At 43.3% G+C, this 20,963-nt stretch overlaps 1 protein-coding gene across 1 annotated transcript in view; it reads left to right on the plus strand.

Moving 5' to 3' along the window:
* The window catches only part of LOC126184468 (uncharacterized), an 818,298-nt gene that overhangs the window by 492,195 nt on the left and 305,140 nt on the right, over positions 1–20,963 (plus strand). The window contains exons 4-5 of the mRNA XM_049926859.1: positions 7,502–7,594; positions 7,640–7,740. Of these exons, the coding sequence (XP_049782816.1) occupies positions 7,502–7,594; positions 7,640–7,740 (194 nt within the window). The remainder of the gene's footprint in view (positions 1–7,501; positions 7,595–7,639; positions 7,741–20,963) is intronic.

Consider the following 20,963-nt stretch of genomic DNA (forward strand, 5'->3'; position numbering starts at 1 on the left):
CCTCTACAAATGATTGTAGAACTTTGTTGCTCTAGTTTTTATAAGTACTATCCCTGCAAGGGTATGCGACGTTCTTTTTTAAAATATTGTGACTTGCGACTGTCTCGCATGTTAACGTAATTCCTTTGGACGTACCCGATATTTCAAATGGTTCAAATGGGTCTGAGCACTATGGGACTTAACTTCTGAGGTCATCAGTCTCCTAGAACTTAGAACTACTTAAACCTAAGGACATCACACACATTCATGCCCGAGGCAGGATTCAAACCTGTGACCGTAGCGGTCGCGCGGTTCCAGACTGTACGCCTAGAACCGCTCGGCCACTCCGGCCGGCTATTACTTTCATTTCTGTTGAACATTTACCGTCCAGTATAAACAAACAGGTGGCGAACCTTCACAAAGGGAGCCTGCTCGAAATATAGAACAGATGTTGCAATGTGTCTACGTGTTAAGTTGGAAGCAGCCAATAGGAGGATTTTTGTGGTAGACTGAACAGCCGTTAGTGTTCCGCGTACTGGTGTTTCTTTAATTGACATGTACAGCATGTTTTCACTGTCAGTGTCGAAAAGTCATTAATAATTTCTTTTCAAAAATCTGAATCTAAGTTGTGGTGTCAGATTGATCTGTAGCATAGTCCGACGTGTAGATTAGATAGTAAGATGATAATTTCACTTACGAATATTCTCCGGTTTCTATCACTACAATGACTAATCTTACTTCAGAATAAATTATTAATGCCATATTACATGAAAACTAATTGTTCTAAATATCAATAAGAGAAACGTCTGTATGCGGTAGAATCAAAGAGTGAAAGACATCGCGAGTAGTTCCTATGTTCTGCCACCAGTACCAAAATTCCATACTTATACTAAGTAATTCGTGTCAGTCCGGCACCGCAACCAAATTCCGTGTTTCAGACGAAGTCATTTATAACTGATACAGTACAAAAAGCGCAAAAATGCGATATTTATCAATAACAGAAACTCCAAGACGCGAAAAAACCAGAAGATTCAAAATGGTTCAAATGGCTCTGAGCACTATGGGACTCAACATCTTAGGTCCTAAGTCCCCTAGAACTTAGAACTACTTAAACCTAACTAACCTAAGGACATCACACACACACCCATGCCCGAGGCAGGATTCGAACCTGCGACCGTAGCAGTCCCGCGGTTCCGGACTGCAGCGCCAGAACCGCTAGACCACCGCGGCCGGCAAAAACCAGAAGAGTAAGAGTAAGATTCGGTGGTATATTAGTTAGTATTTGCTTACATTTTATACCGTTAAACGAATTACTATTCTCCGTAAATATTTTTTATCTCATTATAGCGCCTATTATGCTAAGGCTGTTGTTACGTTAAAAACTAGTATTTAGTCCTCGCGATGGAAACGAAACCTTATCGTTACGTCATTCGGTATACATATCAGCTGTTCCGTCATGGTAACTTTCCATGATCGTTCGAGACACTTTCACACATGTCAGAACTTAATAACAGGGTACGTATCGGATGATCATAATAACGATTAAGTTTCGCTTGTTTATCCAAAATTTTGGTCGCTTGACTCAGTTCAAACACTGTGAACACTTCAATGCGCTACCACGAAAGCCCAACGATTAAACGAGGGATGTTCGTGCGAGAGAAAATGTTTGCAACTCTTCGCCAACCTTGGCAACATTTCGGTCGCTGCTTGCTCACTTATAAACCCCTTGTCTTCACGACTTGGTTGTTGTAATACACTTTAAGTGGGAAAGTGACTGAATCAACAGAAGAATGGCACCTACGAAAAGTGACACTTGGCTGTATTTCGATGAACTGAATAATAATGAAGTGAGGTGCAAAATCTTCCTTCAAAAATTTAGAGTCCTTGGGAAATACTTCAAACGTGAAACAGCATTTAACAAAATACCCCACTAAACAGCACTATAAAATTACTCACTTAAAACGATAGGAAAAGAGTGAATACTGCGTTATACACGAAGTGTTTAAGAAGAAGGGTCACGTATCACTACAGCACGTAGTGTTGGTCAAAGCTAGGAGAGATGTTCCTCTAACTATATGTCCTGAAACCTCTGTCTTTTATGATATGGGCCAGTTCATCTCTTCATCTGTCGGTTACGTAGAAATAGACACTTCAGGCAGTGCTGTATATGGTTACCACGCATCCTGAATCATCCTTCAGCCTTATTCCCACTATTTCAAATACACCTAGCTCCAATGTAACTGCGTGACATGCATTTTTCACCTGCTCCTGTAACATATGCACATTGTCGATGGGTTTGGCATAGAGTAATGAGTATCAGTGACTCAATAGCCAGAAATCCAACGGATTCAGATCCGGTGAACGCGTAAACCACGTTGCCAGATCTCCTCGACCAATCCATCGCCCACGGCACGTTGTGGTGAGGTACTGTGTACTGACGCAATCAAGAACCGTAGAAATGGGGTGGTGCATGAACCATAGTTGTTGTCTTTCTGCAGGTGTTATGTTCTCCAGTAACGTACGTTGGATAGATACGAATCTTACACCAATGGTTCGCCTACATAATGGTTATCATATAACCCTATCGTAGTCGCGTTACGTTACTTACACCCTGCATATGTCATCTCTTGCGAATATCGCCTCCGTCACTGAATACTACTTTACTATACGTTACAAGTAAGATGGCCCATATCTCAACAGGGATTGGTTTCTGGACATTTCATAATAGGAATTTTTTCTATTTTTCGTCAGTACTACCTCCTGTGGAGTGTACACCACTTCCCTTTTAAAGACCCTATTTCTGTTACTATAAATGCATGATGACGCGGATAGCAGGAGTCCACAAATCAGAAAACATATTTTTGGTTATTAGTCAGCGGTTAGTCTTACAATCTGTCCTGTAATTTCGTATTTAGATCTCCAAAGTTTTAAAAATTGCAATCTGTAATGAAAATATCGCTTAGCGCTTGCGTTATTCTAGTTCGTTGGTGCGTAAGTGCGTAGTGTTTTTCCATAAGTTCAATGAACACAGCAGATACACTTATAGGCTTTAGTTACCTATAATACATTCTCCTTCACCATTAGCAAGCTGCCAACGCAGAAGTAACTTTTTGAATCCGCGACAGTAGAAATCATGTCATTCTGGGACGAAGAACTCATCGGGCCATGTTTGCAGAGCAGTTTCATCGGGATAAGTTCCTTTAAGTTTGTTCGATAGAGAGCGGGAAAGGTGAAAATCTGAGTGCACAAGATCTGGTGAATAAGGTGGGTGCTAATCTCGTACTTCTCATAGCAACTCTTGTTTAGTATTTAACGTGGAGTGCCATCACTTCCTGCAATCTTCCCGATTATTGTTCTCGGACTGCGCCTGCAAGATGTCTCAGTTGTTGGCAGTACATATCAGCAGTAATGGTTACACATCGGGGAAACAATTTGTAGCATAGGACACTGTCGCTGTTCCATCATATATATGACCTAATCTTTTGTGGATGCGCACACGTCGTTGTACGGGGAGTTGCTGCTTTGTTTAGGCTCAACCATTCCTTTCTCTTCCTTATCTTATTATAAAGACACCATTTCGCGTCACCAGTGACGATACAGGATAAGAATGGTTCGTGTTATTTACGACCAAGTGTTGACTAGCAAGCGGAGATGCACATTTGGCCATACGCTGATTTTTGTGACTTTGGCTTAGAGCATGCGGTACCCATACATTCGATTTTTGAACATTGTCCATTGGATGCAAATGTCGCACGATGATCACAGTTGATCACACTTGCCAGTTCTAGAGTACACTGACGCGGATCATTGTGGATTAATGCGTTTTAACGATCTCCACGATACCTCGAAGGTTTTCCTGAACTTTAAGAGTCACTAATGTCAAAAAGATCCTCCTCGGAAAGAGAAAACCATTTTCTTGTCGTGCTCTGTCCAACGGCATTATACCCATACACGGCACAAGTGTTTCTGGCTACCTCCGCAACTGTCACCCCTGTATTGAACTTAAACGGGAGAATATGTCGGAAATGTTCCGATTTATGCACTTCGCACTCCATTTTCTAGCTATAGCGTCTACAGCCCCACACACTGTCCCGAAATGACAAAATGACAAGATGTAAACTCAAATAGCAACAGTGAACTACAAATACAAAATGACAATCAATAAATAAACCCATAAGAAAAACACTACGAACTTATGCACGAACCTAATATTCAAAACGTGTGAAAATCGTGTGCCACTCAGTTGTAGATACACTACTGGGCATTAAAATTGCTACACCAAGAAGAAATGCAGATGATAAACGGCTATTCATTGGACAAATAGATTATACTAGAACTGACATGTGATTACATTTTCACGCAATTTGGGTGCATAGATCCTGAGAAATCAGTATCCAGAACAGCCACCTCCGGCCGTAATAACGGCCTTGGTACGCCTGCGCATTGAGTGAAACAGAGCTTGGATGGCGTGTACAGGTACAGCTACCTAAGGAGCTTCAACACGATACCACAGTTCATCAAGAGTAGTGACTGGCGTATTCTGACGAGCCAGTTGCTCGGCGACCATTGACCAGACGTTTTCAACTGTTGAGAGATCTGGAGAATGTGATGGCCAGGGTAGCAGTCGCACATTTTCTGTATCCAGGAAGGCCCGTACAGGACCTGCAACATGCGGCCGTCTGTATCCTGCTGAAATGTAGGGTTTCGCAGGGATCGAATGAAGGGTAGAGCCACGGGTTGTAACACATATGAAATGTGAGGTCCACTGTTCAAAGTGCCATCAATGCGAACAAGAGGTGACCGAGACGTGTAGCCAATGGCACCCCATACCATCACGCCGGGTGATACGCCAGTATGGCGATGACGAATACACGCTTCCAATGTGCTGCGGCGACGCGGTTCCTTCCGTCCCTTTACGACTAACCTGCACCTACCTGTGAACATTGTCTCAGCATATCATCAGTAGGGAAGCCGAGCGAAACCTACTGTACTTCGACGTGAACCAGGCTGCAATTAAAGTCACTAATCTACGTTTCGCGAGAAAGTTTTCACACGAAATGAAAGGTTGGAAATTTTGTCCTCAATTAACATATTCTGAATCTTAGGTGAACAAGTATCACTGCCAAGCCCGTGCTAGTCTTAACACAGTCAGTCACAATCGCTTTCACTCACGTTAGCAAGTTTATGGTGTTGCGTTTCCCGAAAACGTAATAGCTACAAAAATACTGATTGCTTTTGATTGATAATTCTCGCCAAATATTAAGTCTGTCGGTACCAAATGCAGTTACAGTTTTTAGCCACCGACCTGCCCAATACGCCACGCGGAATATGTGTCTTTTACCGTCACAAAATTCACTTAAAAATTCCGAAATTTCTACACGCCCATCGGAATAATTGGTTGGTTGTTTGGTTTGGGGAAGGAGACCAGACAGCGTGTTCATCGGATTAGGGAAGGAAGTCGGCCGTACCCTTTCAGAGGAACCATGCCGGCATTTGCCTGGAGTGATTTAGGGAAATCAGGATGGCCGGACGCGGGATTGAACCGTCGTCCTCCTGAATGCGAGTCCAGTGTCTAACCACTGCGCCACCCCGCTCGGTTCGGAATAATTATGCCGTTACTTTACCACACTTTTGATGTATGAAACACTGCTAGATTGGGCAATTTATCGTTTCCATCGGATCTACTACTATACACGTCCGAACTGTTTCATGGCTAGGCTCCCTCTTTTCTCTAGAATGCTCTATGTCTTCTCTACCAGTAGAGAAAGGCGCGCGAAGAATATTGCTTTACCATTGGTCAGTTTACTCAACAGCCAATAGCAAAACAACGTTCTCCCGCATCTGTCCGCGCTTTTCGTCAAGAACCAATCGCAAAATAGTAAACCTAACGACTGCACTTTTTAAAGAACGTTATTATCTATTATGCTGAAATTTTGTTTATGCATAAAGTTATTTACTATTGTTATTTACACCTGAATTAACTTTCCCTTTACCATAAACTTACTTTACAAATATATTCTACAAAATTCCCTTTTGTCCACATCCACACTTCTTCGAAATGTTCCCACACTAAATCCCACTACATAACTCGTTAAACAATTATCTTCATATTAACTTTAAACCACACTCACGCACCATTCATACTGCTAAAACACATTTATAACATTTTACTTACACAAAAAGACATAATAACACTTTATAAAAATATTAGAACAGTTTATGAAAAACATTCTATTACTTTAGTGCACTCTAGTGAGCACAATCGAAACTAAATCACAGTCCCCTATCCAATACTGTCAATACTGTCCTCTATCGGCTGATACATAAACTACGTGCGCATCCAGTCTCGCGTCACCATCTGTCACTATCCAGCTCTGAGACACATCTCCCACTTAACCGCCTCCAAGGCAGGATCGGTATACGGCGCTACGCCTCAGTACGTTCACCGCGATGTCGCCAAACACGGATGCGACCATCATGATGCTGTAAACAGAACCTGGATTCATCCGAAAAATTAACGTTTTGCTATTCGTGCACCCAGGTTCGTCGTTGAGTACACCATCGCAGGCGCTCCAGTCTGTGATGCAGTGTTAAGGGTAACCGCAGGCGAGGTCTCCGAGCTGATAGGCCATGATGCTGCAAACTTCGTCGAACTGTTCGTGCAGATGGTTGTCGTCTTGCAAACGTCCCCATCTGTTGACTCAGGGATCGAGACATGGCTGCACGATCCGTTACAGCCATGGGGATAAGATGCCTGTCATCTCGACTGCTAGTGATACGAGGCCGTTCGGATCCAGCACGGCGTTCCGTATTACCCTCCTGAACGCACCGATTCCATATTCTGCTAACAGGCATTGGATCTCGACCAACGCGAGCAGCAATGTCGCGATACGATAAACCGCAATCGCGATAGGCTACAATCCGACCTTTATCAAAGTCGGAAACGTGGTGGTACGCATTTCTCCTCCTTACACGAGGCATCACAACAACGTTTATACCAGGCAACACCGGTCAACTTCTGTTTGTGTATGAGAAACCGGTTGGAAACTTTCTTCTTGTCAGCACGTTATAGGTGTCGGCACCGGCGCCAACCTTGAGTGAATGCTCTGGAAAGCTAATCATTTGCATATCACAGCATCTTCTTCCTGTCGGTTAAATTTCGCGTCTGTAGCACGTCATCTTCGTGATGTAGCAATTTTAATGGCTGGTAGTGTAGATTTTAGAAACGAAGACACTGGTGTCGATTAAGAGTATTTATTTTTTTTTATTTTACAGAGATAAGTGTCAATAGCGGAAGTTACGGATACTTATCTTTGCTTCTTTTATGAACATGATAACTTTTTAACGATACTACTCAAGAGTGAAGTATCGAGACTTTTCCTTGGATACCGTCTCCCAACATTGTTTCGCTTGTCAAAAATTAAAAAGTTTTCTAGCCAAAGACGCGCGAGAAATAATATTTTTAGTTGCAATGCTTTAGCGATGTATTTCAAGGTGACTAAGCGTTGGTGTTTGGTCGCAGGGCAACCAGGAGACGGTGTTCCACAGCGTGCCGCGCGGCGAGAGCCAGAGCGAGCTGCAGCAGGCCCAGGCGCGGCCCGAGGCGGGCAGCGAGGCGGAGCGCTCGGCGCAGGCCGGCGGCGGCGGCGACGACGACCAGGAGCAGGAGCAGCCGCCGCCCGCCTCCGCGCTGACGCGCCGCCGAGCGCTCGTGCCGCCCAAGCTCATCACCGACTCCGTCGACGACCGCCGCCTGTCCGCGTGAGTAGCCTTAATCGTATACAGTGAAGTGACGAAACTCCAGGCATACCTCGTGTCGAGCTCCCTTTTGCTCGGAGTAGTGCAATAACTTGACGTGGCATAAACTCAACAAGTCGTTGGAAATCCCCTGAAGAAATCTTGAGCACGCTGTCTGTGTAGCCATCCATAATCACGAAAGTGTTGCCGGTGTAGGATTTTATGCACGAACTGACCTTTCGAATATGCCCCATAAATGTTAGATGGAATTAATCTGGGTGGCCCAAATCATTAGCTCGAACTCTCCAGAACGTTTTTCAGACCAGTCGCAACAACTGTGGCCCCGAGACATGGAGCATTGTCGTCCTTAAGAATTCCATTATTGCACGAATGGCTGCAAATGGTCTCCAAGTAACCGAACATATCCGGGACCCTGTCCATTCCACGTGAATACAACCCATGAACATTTTATTTTTATCTGTTATTGCTTTTATGTTGTAATTTCGTGTTCTGACACGTTCCATGACCTTGGAGATTTGCTCCTCAATTTGGTCCTACGAAACTTGACGTGTAAATAAAATAAATAACCACTATGGAGACATCACCAGCTTGCACAGTGCCTTGTTGACAACTTGAATCCATGGCTTCGTGGGGTCTGCACCACACTCGAACCGTGGCATCAGTACTTACCAACTGCAATCGGGACGCAACTCAGGAGCCACGGCCGGCCGGAGTGGCCGCGCAGTTCTAGGCGCTTCAGTCTGGAACCGCGCGACCGCTACGGTCGCAGGTTCGAATCCTGCCTCGGGCATGGATGTGTGTGATGTCCGTAGGTTAGTTAGGTTTAAGTAGTTCTAAGTTCTAAGGGACTGATGACCGCAGAAGTTAAGTCCCATAGTGCTCAGAGCCATTTGATTTGAGGAGGCCACGGTTTTCAAGTCATCTGAGGTCCAGCCAATACGGTCATGAACTCAGGAGAGGCGCTGAGGGCGAAGTGCTGTTAACAAAGGCACGCGCATCGGTCGTCTGCTGCCGTATCCGATTAACGCCAGATTTTGCCACATTGTCCTAACGGATACGTTCGTCGTACGTCCCACATTGATTTCCGCGGTTATTTGAAGCAGTGTTGCTGTTCTGTTAGCGCTGAGAAATCTACACAAACGCCGCTGCTCTCGGTCGTTATGTGAGGATCGTCAGCCACTGCGTTCTCCATCGTGAGAGTAATGCCTGAAATTTGGTATTTTGGGCATACACTTGAGACTATAGATCTCAGAAAATTGAAGCCCCTAACGATTTCCAAAACGGAATGTCCCATGTGACCCTGCGGCAAGCTCCAACTACCATTCCGCTTTCAGTGTATGTTAATCCTCGTCGTGCGGTCATAATCAAGTCTGAAACCTTTTCCACACAAATCATCTGAGTGCCAATAACAGGTCCGTCAATGCATTGCCCTTCCCTACCTTGTGTACGCAATACTAGTGGCATCTATGTCTTTACATATCACTATCCCATGACTCTTGTCACTTTAGTGGGCACCGTCATGAGACAAATCAGCGTCGTGTGTGCCTGTTTGCTACACATGGGTCGAATAATAGACGAAGATAAATTTTATCATGCGGATTTTCAGAAATTGCTGCTATCACCCGCCTCTCACGCTGATACAATTTATATTTTCACAATACTGGTTTCACGTCTTCATCAGATGGTACTGGTCTAACAAGAAATTCACACAGCACTCGATTTTCGTTATGTTTTTTATATTTATGGTACGTCAGATTCGTTTCTCATATGTCAATCGTTCGAAGTCAGCTGTCAAAGATTCTTGAAAAAAAAAAACATCTTTGAAGTTTTCCGAGCGTTTTGTTAACTTACCGCAAGGACGATTTTTCAAAAGACAGCTTGGCGCTTCGGTAAGATCCAGAACTGCCGTGTTGGGTACCTGGGTTCGATTCCCAGCAGATGATAATTTTTAAACAAAGGTTCATGTTCTGTGAGCACTTCCGTAAAGCGTAAAATGCACAAAAACGGAGAAAAAATGAGTAGCACTCGAGACTCGTAATAGTTGGATTGTTGGTTCGAGTCTCTTTAGGGCTATAAAATTTCTCCTTCAATTCGAATACCTACTTCATTTAAACAAAAAATCATTAACCCGTACCTAATTCTCTTTTATGAAAAATGGGCGTCCTCTTATTTCTAATTACATGTGGCACACTAAAAAGTCCAGTTTCCATGCCAAACATAAATTCCTAATTACCAATCTTTATGAAAGATTGTTAATAACGACTGTTTAAATTTTAAAAAATTACCGGTTAATTTTTTTCATCTTTATGTAGTTTACATTTCATAGAAATGATCGTAAAAGACGCATGTTTATTATCTTATTCATGACTGTAATTTTCAGCAACTGTAGCATATATTTTTCCGAATAAAATTGAGTCATCAGTTGCAAATATATTTTTATTTCGCTTTGCCGGTGTTCACAAAATAAGCTGTCATCTTCAGAAGCCCACAGACTGACGGATATTATAAATCTTTAACGGTCAAAAACGGATATCAAGCAAACCTGCTACAAAAACATTAGAATAATAAAACCAACAAGAATATAAATTCCTCTATACCCAATAAACATAGCCTTGCTGTAAACAATACACTACAGCCGCATATCTAGGTGACATTTCATAGCGTATAGCTACTTTATTTAAAAATAATATTACATCACTGTGTCCTTTACCACCAACAACGCCAACAAGTTGCTCTTCATACATCATGAGGAACCTCCAACTGACAAATTTCTCAATCTGGAGTACATAAAATGCAATGTAACACATATCCGAGTTTTTATATAGGACAGACAGCGAGATCATTTACGATGATACTTTCGTGCGCACTTTTTCAACAAAGACAGCGAGAATCTGTTTAAGTTAACTTCAGCTGAACATTTCAAAATACATAAACACACCTTTTTCCTCTCCCATCCTTGTTTAACATGGAAATATTGTATATAGTTGACAAGGGCTACAAAATGAAACTTTTAGAAGAACTTCAGATACATAAAGATTCCCACCGAAATTCAAAAGATTCGCTGAATGATCAACTTGCAGTAAGAAACAGACACTATTCTGATTGCATATCACCTCTTATAAAATGTGAAAATTAGCTCATCACTTTACATATATTTGAACTATGGGCGAGGCTTTTTTCAAATGTGTTGTATATAACATCTTTATATACCTTAGTTACTCTTTTATATGCTCCTTGCTGTGAGCAAAATAGCGTGACATATACACAGATATGATACGGTTACTGTAAACTGTCAATCTGTGTTCACAATAATCACGTACAATATGTACACTTCTGGACATACCATGGCCTTATGTTTCTATGCAAAATAGACTGACATTTAGGAGTAAACCAGTACTAAGTAAGTTTCTGTAATATACTTCTTATACTTCATATGCATGTATACTCAAGTCCTAAAGATTTATAATATCCCTAATTTTGTAGACTTCTGAAGATAACAAATTAATTTGTCGTAACAGATAAAGTGTAATAAAAATACGTTTATAACTGACGACTGAATTTTATTCTCAAAAAGATGCATATTTGTTTAAAAGTTTACATTGTGTGGAAATCAAACCCAGCCGCCTTCATGGTAAGCGAGAGTTCTACCACATAGCCACGCTGTCTATCGAAAGATCAGATATACTTTAATGTAGGCCTATTAAAGACACTCAGAAAACTACAAAGTCGATTTTCTCGTAAATTTTTCAGAGTTGCATCGAGCAGCTGTAGGTAATTGATACTTGTGTTCTGAACTTCACGTGCCATAAATATAAAAAAAATTACCAAAATCCGACTGCCCTGTCTTCTCCTTGTAAGTCATCTTAGGTAGCAATGTGTAGAATTATTTGAACTCATGTGATTACTCCTGGTTCGCAACTTTGGAGAACACAGTTTACGATCACCCATTACGTTAATTACACAACACTACAGACACATTGTCGCCGCAGGAACCAGCCACACGTCCTTAAACCACTGATTTGTTTATATGCTTTTCTCAATTCGGTTCATAATTGAATTTTCCTCGGATACGCCTTTCTTGAAGCTAAAATACGAATATGACAGCAAACTGTGTGTACTGAGACGTACTCGACTCTCCTCTGTATAGTTTTCTCAAAAACTTTCGTAAAAACTGATACGAAAGGAATTTGTCTATTTTATGTATTTCCTCCATTTTCTGACATGGTTTCTTTAACGACTGTTTCATCCAAACCATTCGAAAGAACTGCTGCATTAAAAGAAGTGTGTAATAAATAAAACTTTTATCCAGTATGGATGTGAAACACTACAACTGTGAGGAATAAAAGTTCAAAAATGGTTCAAATGGCTCTGAGCACTATGGGACGTAACAGCTGTGGTCATCAGTCCCCTAGAACTTAGGACTACTTAAACATAACTAACCTAAGGACATCACACACATCCATGCCCGAGGCAGGATTCGAACCTGCGACCGTAGCAGTCGCGCGGTTCCGGACTGCGCGCTTAGAACCGCGAGACCACCGCGGCCGGCGAATAAAAGTTTTCAGGAATGACTGCAGGGGGTCGCCATCCGTGAGGGTAAGATTTCAAGTTGCGTAACGATTCATCTTCAGGCTCTACAGTCCTTAGTGATAGTTCATAGCCCTGTGGGTACTCTCCTGTAGCGTTATCTGATTCCTGCGATGTACAATTAACGCAACGCAATTGGAAAACACTAACAATGTTTCGGATTTATGAAACACGAATAATCGTATAGAATCAAATAACTCTACCAAACCACTCCCACAGTTCTATGAACGATCACTAAGAACTATATCATATGATGATGAGTAGCTAGGCGACATGACACAGGCAGTGGAAGTATATAAATTATACCATCATGATTGGTGACTGCCTGGAGTCACTACTGAAAATATTTATTCATCACAGTCGCTGTGATCAACATCCATAATGGATAAGAGTTTAATACATTACGAGTATACTTGCCGCGCGGGGTAGCCGCGCGGTCAACGGCGTCTTGTCACGGTCCGCGCGGCTCCCTCCGTCGGAGGTTCGAATCCTCTCTCGGGTATGGGTGTGTGTGTTGTCCTTAGCGTAAGTTAGTTTAAGTTAGATTAAGTAGTGCGTAAGCTTAGGGGCCAATGCCCTCAGCAGTTTGGTCCCATAAGACCTTACCACAAATTTCCAATTTTCTATTATACACTTCCTTTAGATGCAAGTCATTTCGATTGGTTCAATACACTGGAGAGCCGAAGAATCTGATACACCTGCCTAATATCGTCTAGGGCTTCAGCAAGCACGCAGAAGTGCCGCAGCATGCCATGGCATAGACTCGACTAATGTCTGAAGTAGTATTGGAGGGAACTGACATTGTGAATCCTGCAGGGCTGTCCATAGATCCTTAAGAGTACGCGGAGGTGAAGATCTCTTCTGAACAGCACGTTGCTAGGCACCCCAGATATGATCTATAAGGCTCATGTCTGGGAAGTATTTAAACTCAGAAGAGTGTTGCTGAAGCCATTATGTACCAACTCTTGACGTGTGGGTTGTCGCGTTGTCCTGCTGGAATTGCCCAGTTTCGTCGGAATGCTCAATGGACGTGAATGGATGCAGGTGATCAGACAGGATGCTTGTGTACGTGTCACCTGTCAGAGTAGTATCTAGACGTGTCAGGGGTCCCATATCACTCCAACTGCACACGCTCCACACCATTACAGAGCCTCCACCAGCTTAAACAGTCCCCTGCTGACATGCAGGGTCCAAGGATTCATGAGGTTGTCTTCATACCTGTACACGTCTATCCGCTCGATACAATTTGAAACGAGACTCGTCCGACCACGCAACATGTTTCCAGTCATCAACAGTCCAATGTCGGTGTTGTCTGGCCCAGGCGAGATGTAAAGCTTTGTGTCTTGCAGTCATCAAGGATACACAAGAGTGCCTTCGGCTCCGAAAGCCCATTTCAATGATGTTTGGTTGGATGGTTCACACGCTGACACTTGCTGTTGGCCCAGCATTGAAATCTACAGCAATTTGGTGGAAGGGTTGCACTAGTGTGACGTTAAACGATTCTCGTCAATCGTCGTTGGTCTCGTTGTTGCAGGATCTTTTTCCGGCCGCAGCGATGTCGGAGATTTGATGTTTTACCGGATTCCTCCTGACATACACGGTACAGTCGTGAAATGGTCGTACGGGAAATCCCCACTTCATCGCTATTTCGGAGATGCTGTGTCCTATCGCTCATGCGCCGACTACAACACATATTCCAACTCACTTAAATCATGATAACCTGCCATTGTAGCAGCAGTAACCGATGTAACAACTGCGCCAGACACTTGTTGTCTTATATAGGCATTGCCGACCGCAGCGCCGTATTCTGCCTGTTTACATACCTCGGTATTTGAATATGCATGTCCATACCAGTTTCTCTGGCGCTTCAGTGTAAAACACTAGTTAAAAAAACCTGTCATAAAAGTGTGAAATACGTAAAGTAGACAATTACTGGCCCATTTCTTTGCTACCGATGTTTTTGATAGTTTTTGAGATATCCATGTACAGTACATTACAGTACACATAATATCCTGTCACTCCCGCTTTCTGGCTTTAGAAAAACATTAAACAAAGAAAAGGCAACTCATTGTTCTGTTTGTAGGCACTATTAAGGGCTGAACGAGGCTGGGGACTAGGTATTTCCTTCCGGTTAAAAAAAGCGTTTATTGTGACAATCACAAATTTGGAGCAGTATTGGGTGAAAAAACAGCTCATCAATGGTTCACTTCGTTTTTGGGAAGTAGCGGTGGTCTTCCAGTAAAAATATAAATAGGAAATAGGGAATAAAGTGGAATCTGACTTGTGTCATGAAAAATGGTATGTGTCACTGGGTTCTGTTCAGAGGCAATTGCCTTTTTTGACATACACTATCTGATTGATACTATCCGGATACGCCTGTCTGATGCGGAACTGGTCATTAGATGTCTCTAGACGCGGGTCTGCCAGTATAATAGGAGGTGGGTGTATTGTATTGTTAGTAAAGAATCAGTAAAATCAGAATGGGTCGGTCAGGAAAGCTCAGTGACTCCGAACGTGGACCAATCATTGGTTGTCATATGAGTAACAAATCCATCGGGCACGTTGCATTGCTTCTAAAGCAGCCAAAGTGGACTGTTGGTGACATGATTTTGAAGTGAAAAAGCAAAGGAACATCCATAGCTAAATCGAGACCAGGCATACTGTGTGTGCTGATGGACAAGGACGGTCGAGCATTGTGGAGGGTGGTTGTAAAAAATCACATGAAATCAGCGGAAGAAATCATTAGTGAGTTCGTAAGTGCTAACAGCAGTCCAACTAGCACAATGGCGGTGTACAGGGAGTTAAAAAGAATGGGTGGAATGACCGAGCAGCTCCTCATTAGCCCTACATGCTGCAGTCAATGCTAAGCGATGCTTGAGGTGTCCTACAAAGCGACGCCAGGGGACAATGGATGACTGGGATCGAGTGATTTGGAGTGATGATTCACGCTATATGCTATGGCAGTCTGATAGGAGGGTTTGGGTTTGGTGAATGCCAGAAAATCTTCACTTGCCATCGCGTGTAATGTCTGCAGTGAAATACGGAGAAGGCAGTGTTACGCTATGGGGGTGTTTTTGGTGGTTAGAGCCATTTTTGGGCTTAAGAAAACGCTAATTGCGGAAGGTTATGAAAGCATTTTACAGAATTGTGTATTAAGTTCAGTAGCGGACTATTTCTGAGGTGACCGTTGTTTGTATCAGCTTGACAATGCATCTGTCAGGCATTGGTTTGCGGAAAATAACATTCCTGAAACTGACTGGCCTTCCAACAGTTCCTATAGTAACGCAATGCGACACTTCCGGAATTAGTTGAATGTCGCTTTCGTTCCAGACTCCATCGTTCAACATCACTACGTTCTCCGGTTTTGGCTCCTGAGCTAGAATGGGTGACATTGCTCAACAGACATTCAGACACCACATAGACAGAGTCCTCGGCAGAGTTCAAGCCGACATAATAGCGAAGGGTGGACACACCACATTCTGATATCCACTAACGCGTGCACAGACTCTTCTAATAAGATAGTATATGTTAGTGATCTGACACTGAACATGACACATGAATCAAAAATCTTCCGCTTAGGAGATGATACAGTTTTATTCTGAAAGACATGCAACGTAATGTAAATGATGTAGCTAATAAGCAAGTACGTAACACGAGCACCTGGCTATCGGAGAAAAGATTATCGCTTAACTAAATTTAATACATATAAACCGCGCAGCACAAAGGATAACTTCTTAGAAACCCCGTAAATGTCTCCCATTGTAACTCCTAAGATGGAAATTTGGTTCAGAGGTGCATACAGCCTTTCTCAATAATGGTGCAAAGGCTGTCGCCCTAGGGCTCGGCGACGCTTTAAACAACAAGGTGTCGTCACTTGCGAAAAAATGGCCACAGCTCATAAGTTAGTGTGGGTTATTAAAGCCACATTGGCACCAAATTTCGCCACAATTTTCCCCAACGCCAACGCGGACGTGTTACACGACTGGAAGGTCGTCACACCCCCTCTCACCTAAACATTTAACCCCTGCTCTTGACGCCTCTGCGATGGAGGTCACAACCACGACCCCATCGTTGCATCACTCGGTTTTTTTATAGGTGGCCGAGGAAAACATTTCAGACACGCCACCACTCAGAATCGACTCGTAAAGGCTTCATGGGATGCCATAAAGTGCGTCAATGGAACTGTCGTGGGCTAGAACGACAGTGCAACAGGACGACATGAGCAACAGGACGACGGCCTTGATGATCTTTGAGACCACTGACACCTTCCAGACGATTCAACCTTTCTGTAAGGGCATCGTCGGCCTGCATCTCACTGATCGTAATTGCACCCTGTTGGAGTGCGGCACGATTGCTGTTTTTGTTCTAATGTAAAGAGTGGAACCACTAGGAATCGTTCAGAACCATTCAGTGAAATGTGAACCTGCTCCGATGCAGAATACAATGTTTATCCTTTTTCAGTCCTCCTGTTTGGCGTCGTCCTGTTTCGCACCCTCCTGTGCTATGATCACTGGGGGAGATCCCACCCCCCTCCCATTGGGCAACACCTTCGGTGCCACCCACACACCTTTGTTGGGTACTTTAAAAATGTTCCTATACAGATACAGCCATTCACTGATCTCTATGCGCTGGCATGACAGGTATCCCTTTAGACAACCCTTAGGTTTCTCATGCGGCCAGTAGGTCCTAGTTCGGCGAAATAGTGCCACTCAGCTGAGGTGTGTCCAATGATTTCCGCTTTGAATAATGTGGTTAGTTATCTTCCTTGCCTGAAATTAGACAGTATATTATAGGTCAGTGGATAAATCTCTGTCCTTAAAAACCACATATGTACATCAAATGTACTCTGTTGCCCTAGTAATCGCTTCATGTATATCCTACGTGCCTGATCCATTAAGGAGGGTCCTACAGTTTTCCACTCGGCAGCGGAGATTGAGAAACTACCGTCCATAATCGCCACAGAATCGTCTCAGCCTCTGACATAAGCTTTCCTCTCGGATCCAAACCAGACGACCTCTGTCTTTTCTAGGAACAACGCTGCAAAATGCGGGCCTGTCTCTGCTGCTGCGTCAAAGCAGTCGGCAATAATGGCCGCCATGTGCCTCCAGACGTCGACGCACTGTCCGTATAATACTTACCTTTATGTCAACAAGTTAATTTCCTGACTCAAGGTACTTGATTTGGCTGTACAGTCCCATAAAGCCAAGTGGATACTTTCTTTGTCCTCTAGGGCGCTAGTATCGTGGGCCCCTGGGATCCTGAACTGCGTTGCATATGGCCTTCCTGAACCCATCGGTTCCATATTCACATGAAAGTTATGGGTTTCCAACCAACGCGAATAGCAACATCGTGAAAAGGTAATCTGTAGTCTCAACAGGCCACGATCCTACAGTTGCTAAATTCCTCTGCTTGCTGGAAGACGTTAGTTTTTTTTCACATGAAATGTAACACGACCTTCCCACTTTCAGATTCGATTTCCGAAATGTAAACCTACTGCCTAATCATTTCAAATGCAAGGTGTAAATAACTACGTACACAAATTGTAGAGTGTTTAGAGGAGATAAAAGGAAACAATTTTTTTGTGTGGGAATAATATCAGAATAGCGCTGTTTCTTCGCTGTGGGTCCATGACAGTTTTAACGCTACTAGTGTTCAGAGTCGGCGATGACTTACGTGTGATGAATATTGTTCTAGAGATGTTATTGAAAATGTCGCACGTTTACATTAATGTACAACTGGCAGCTGCGTGCTGATGATTGTCTGACACTTGGAAAACAACAAGGTGTTCCAAGAACAGTGGCTGCAACTTCAGATAAATGGGCAACCACCTCTTCTTGAGTGTGATAAACAGGCAACCACCTCTTCTTGAGTGTTTATGTGCTCATCCACTAAACGCTTCATCTCTCACAATAAAAAGAAATTCGTAGGAGGTCAGCAACATCTCTAAAACAGTAGTCGACTAACGGCAAACTGAAGACCGTCTCTGAATATCTCTAGTGTAAACATTTTCATCGACCCCAAGTGGGGAAACGGTGCATAAAAAAGTGTTTCTTTGTATCTCCTATAAATAATATTAAATTTTTACACGTAACTTTATACATCCAATATAAAGAACGGGGATGGCGTTACTTCTTCCTACTTCGTACTTTTACACTGAAATGCTAATCATTTGCTTATCCAAGCACGTAGTACAATTCATGCCAGTTGCACGTCGCCTTTATGGTGTGTTAATTTTAAGTATCAGCAGATTATTACGCCCTGCAGCCTCTACAACTTCTTTTGAATATTATTTTGCACCCACAGTCCTGCAATGCTTTATAAACGACAAAAATGTTCCGCCTCTATTCTTTTCTACAATCCCGATTTCGGCTGTTATGTCGTTCTCAAGTAATAACTCACTATGATGCGTGTCGCTGCACATTAATTATTATTAAGACAACATCGTCTTCGTGTCACCCACAATTACATATTTCACGTCATATGCCTAACAAAATATGTATCTTCATCATCTATACATCTACCACTGGACCTTTAACACTAGTAAAATGTCACACGAGGTGTATGTAAAAGCCGGCCGCTTTGGCCGAGCGGTTCTAGGCGCTTCGGTCTGGAACCGCGCTGCTGCTACGGTCGCAGGTTCGAATCCTGCCTCGGGCATGGATGTGTGTGATGTCCTTAGGTTAGTTAGGTTTAAGTAGTTCTAGGTCTAGGGAACTGATGACCTCAGATTTCAAGTCCCATAGTGCTTAGAGCCATTTGAACCACATTTTGTATGTAAAAAAACAAGAGTTCAGTTTTTACTTGTATTCGATAGGGGCGTTCGATAAATAATGCAGCACATTTTTTTTCTGAAGACAGGTCGGTTTTATTCAGGATTCCAATACACCGTATTTTCCACTCTTTTCTCTACAAAACCCCATTTTTCAACAATGTCTCCGCACCACCTTACTAGGAGGGCCTATATGTCCACATGGTACCACTCTACTGGCCGACGTTGGAGAAAATTGCTGCATCAGTAACGCCCCCATCATCCAAGCACTGCTTTCCGAGGGATGTATCCTTCATTGAGCCAAACAGATAGAAGTAGGAAGGTGCCAGATCGGGGCTGTAGTGTGGACAAGGAAGAACATGCTTTTCAGTAACCCAACTGGTGGACGAGTGTGGCAGCACTACCATTAGAGACGTGCAGTTGCGCACCGAGGTGTTTGATTGTGATCCGTCGATGACCTCGAATCCTGTGTGCGGCCGGCCGGCACGAGGGAGACTGGGCAGGTTTGCGCGATCTTGATGCGATCACGACAGACGCCTCGCCCAAACACTCACCCTGCTGTTGCTCACTGCCAGGTCACCGTAGACATTCTGCAAGCGCTTTTGAATATCTGCGATGCTCTTGTTTTCCGTCAAAAGCACATCAGTGACAGCTCTTTGCTTGGAACGCACCTCAATTCCAGACGTCATTTTGAATGCTACACGTAGCGCCGCCACCTATCGGAACGTCATGAAGCAATAGGTGCTGAAGTGGGAATATTCCACGATGTCCCATAACAAACTCCACATTTTTTCATCCTAAACTGGATGATGAAAAAACGTGTTTTTTACTTAATGAACTCCCCTCTACAACTCCCTCCATCGCCAGGTTCACTACTACCGGATGCTGTAGCAGAGGCCCACCTGAACTTTATACTGGTAAGTGTTTTCCATAGACATCTATCTCACCTCTTGCTCAGCAGTTTCTGATTTGGTACTTCATCCGTCCTCTTAATTTTTAACATTCTTCCATAGCGACACGTTTCAAATGATTCCGGTTTCTTCCTCATTTTGGCCGGCCGAAGTGGCCGTGCGGTTAAAGGCGCTGCAGTCTGGAACCGCAAGACCGCTACGGTCGCAGGTTCGAATCCTGCCTCGGGCATGGATGTTTGTGGTGTCCTTAGGTTAGTTAGGTTTAACTAGTTCTAAGTTCTAGGGGACTAATGACCTCCCATAGTGCTCAGAGCCATTTTCTTCCTCATTTTCTCTTGATTTTCGTCCATGCATTTTCCAGTCTCGTATGCTGTGGTCCGGACGTACACTTTCAGGAACTTTCTCCTCAGTTCCCTATAAATATCTGACATCTAAAAAGCTGAAGAAAGCTCTCTTCGCATGTAGCAACGTACAGTGAAACTACTGCTTCCCTTACTTCGATCGTCTTCGTAATCTTGCTTTTTTTCTACACACGATCACTTCGGTATCATTCGCGATAACAATGAAGTGGCTATCCTTCTTGGTACACATCGCCTTTCCTCTGTTTACCTTTAAGAGATATTTTGTGCTGACTATATTGTCCACTCCTTTCTAGAGGTATGTCGTCTGTGAACTTAGCACTGAACGTATGTTCTTATTAAGCTTCTATTCCAATATCCAAATTTTCTTTCATTTCTTATTGCTTCTATACCGTTCAAGTTGAAGAACGATAACAGGAGTAGAGACGAAGTTGATACGTAAAGTGTACAGAAACCAGATGGCTGTTATAAGAGTCGAATGGCTTGGAAGGGAAGCAGTGGTTGAGAAAGAAGTTAGGCAGGTTTGTAGCCTCTCCTCGATGTTATTAAATCTGCACATTGAGGAAGTAGTAAAGGAAACAAAAAAAAAATGGAGAACAA

This window comes from Schistocerca cancellata, chromosome 4 (genome assembly GCF_023864275.1).
Source record: "Schistocerca cancellata isolate TAMUIC-IGC-003103 chromosome 4, iqSchCanc2.1, whole genome shotgun sequence".
NCBI lineage: Eukaryota > Metazoa > Arthropoda > Insecta > Orthoptera > Acrididae > Schistocerca > Schistocerca cancellata.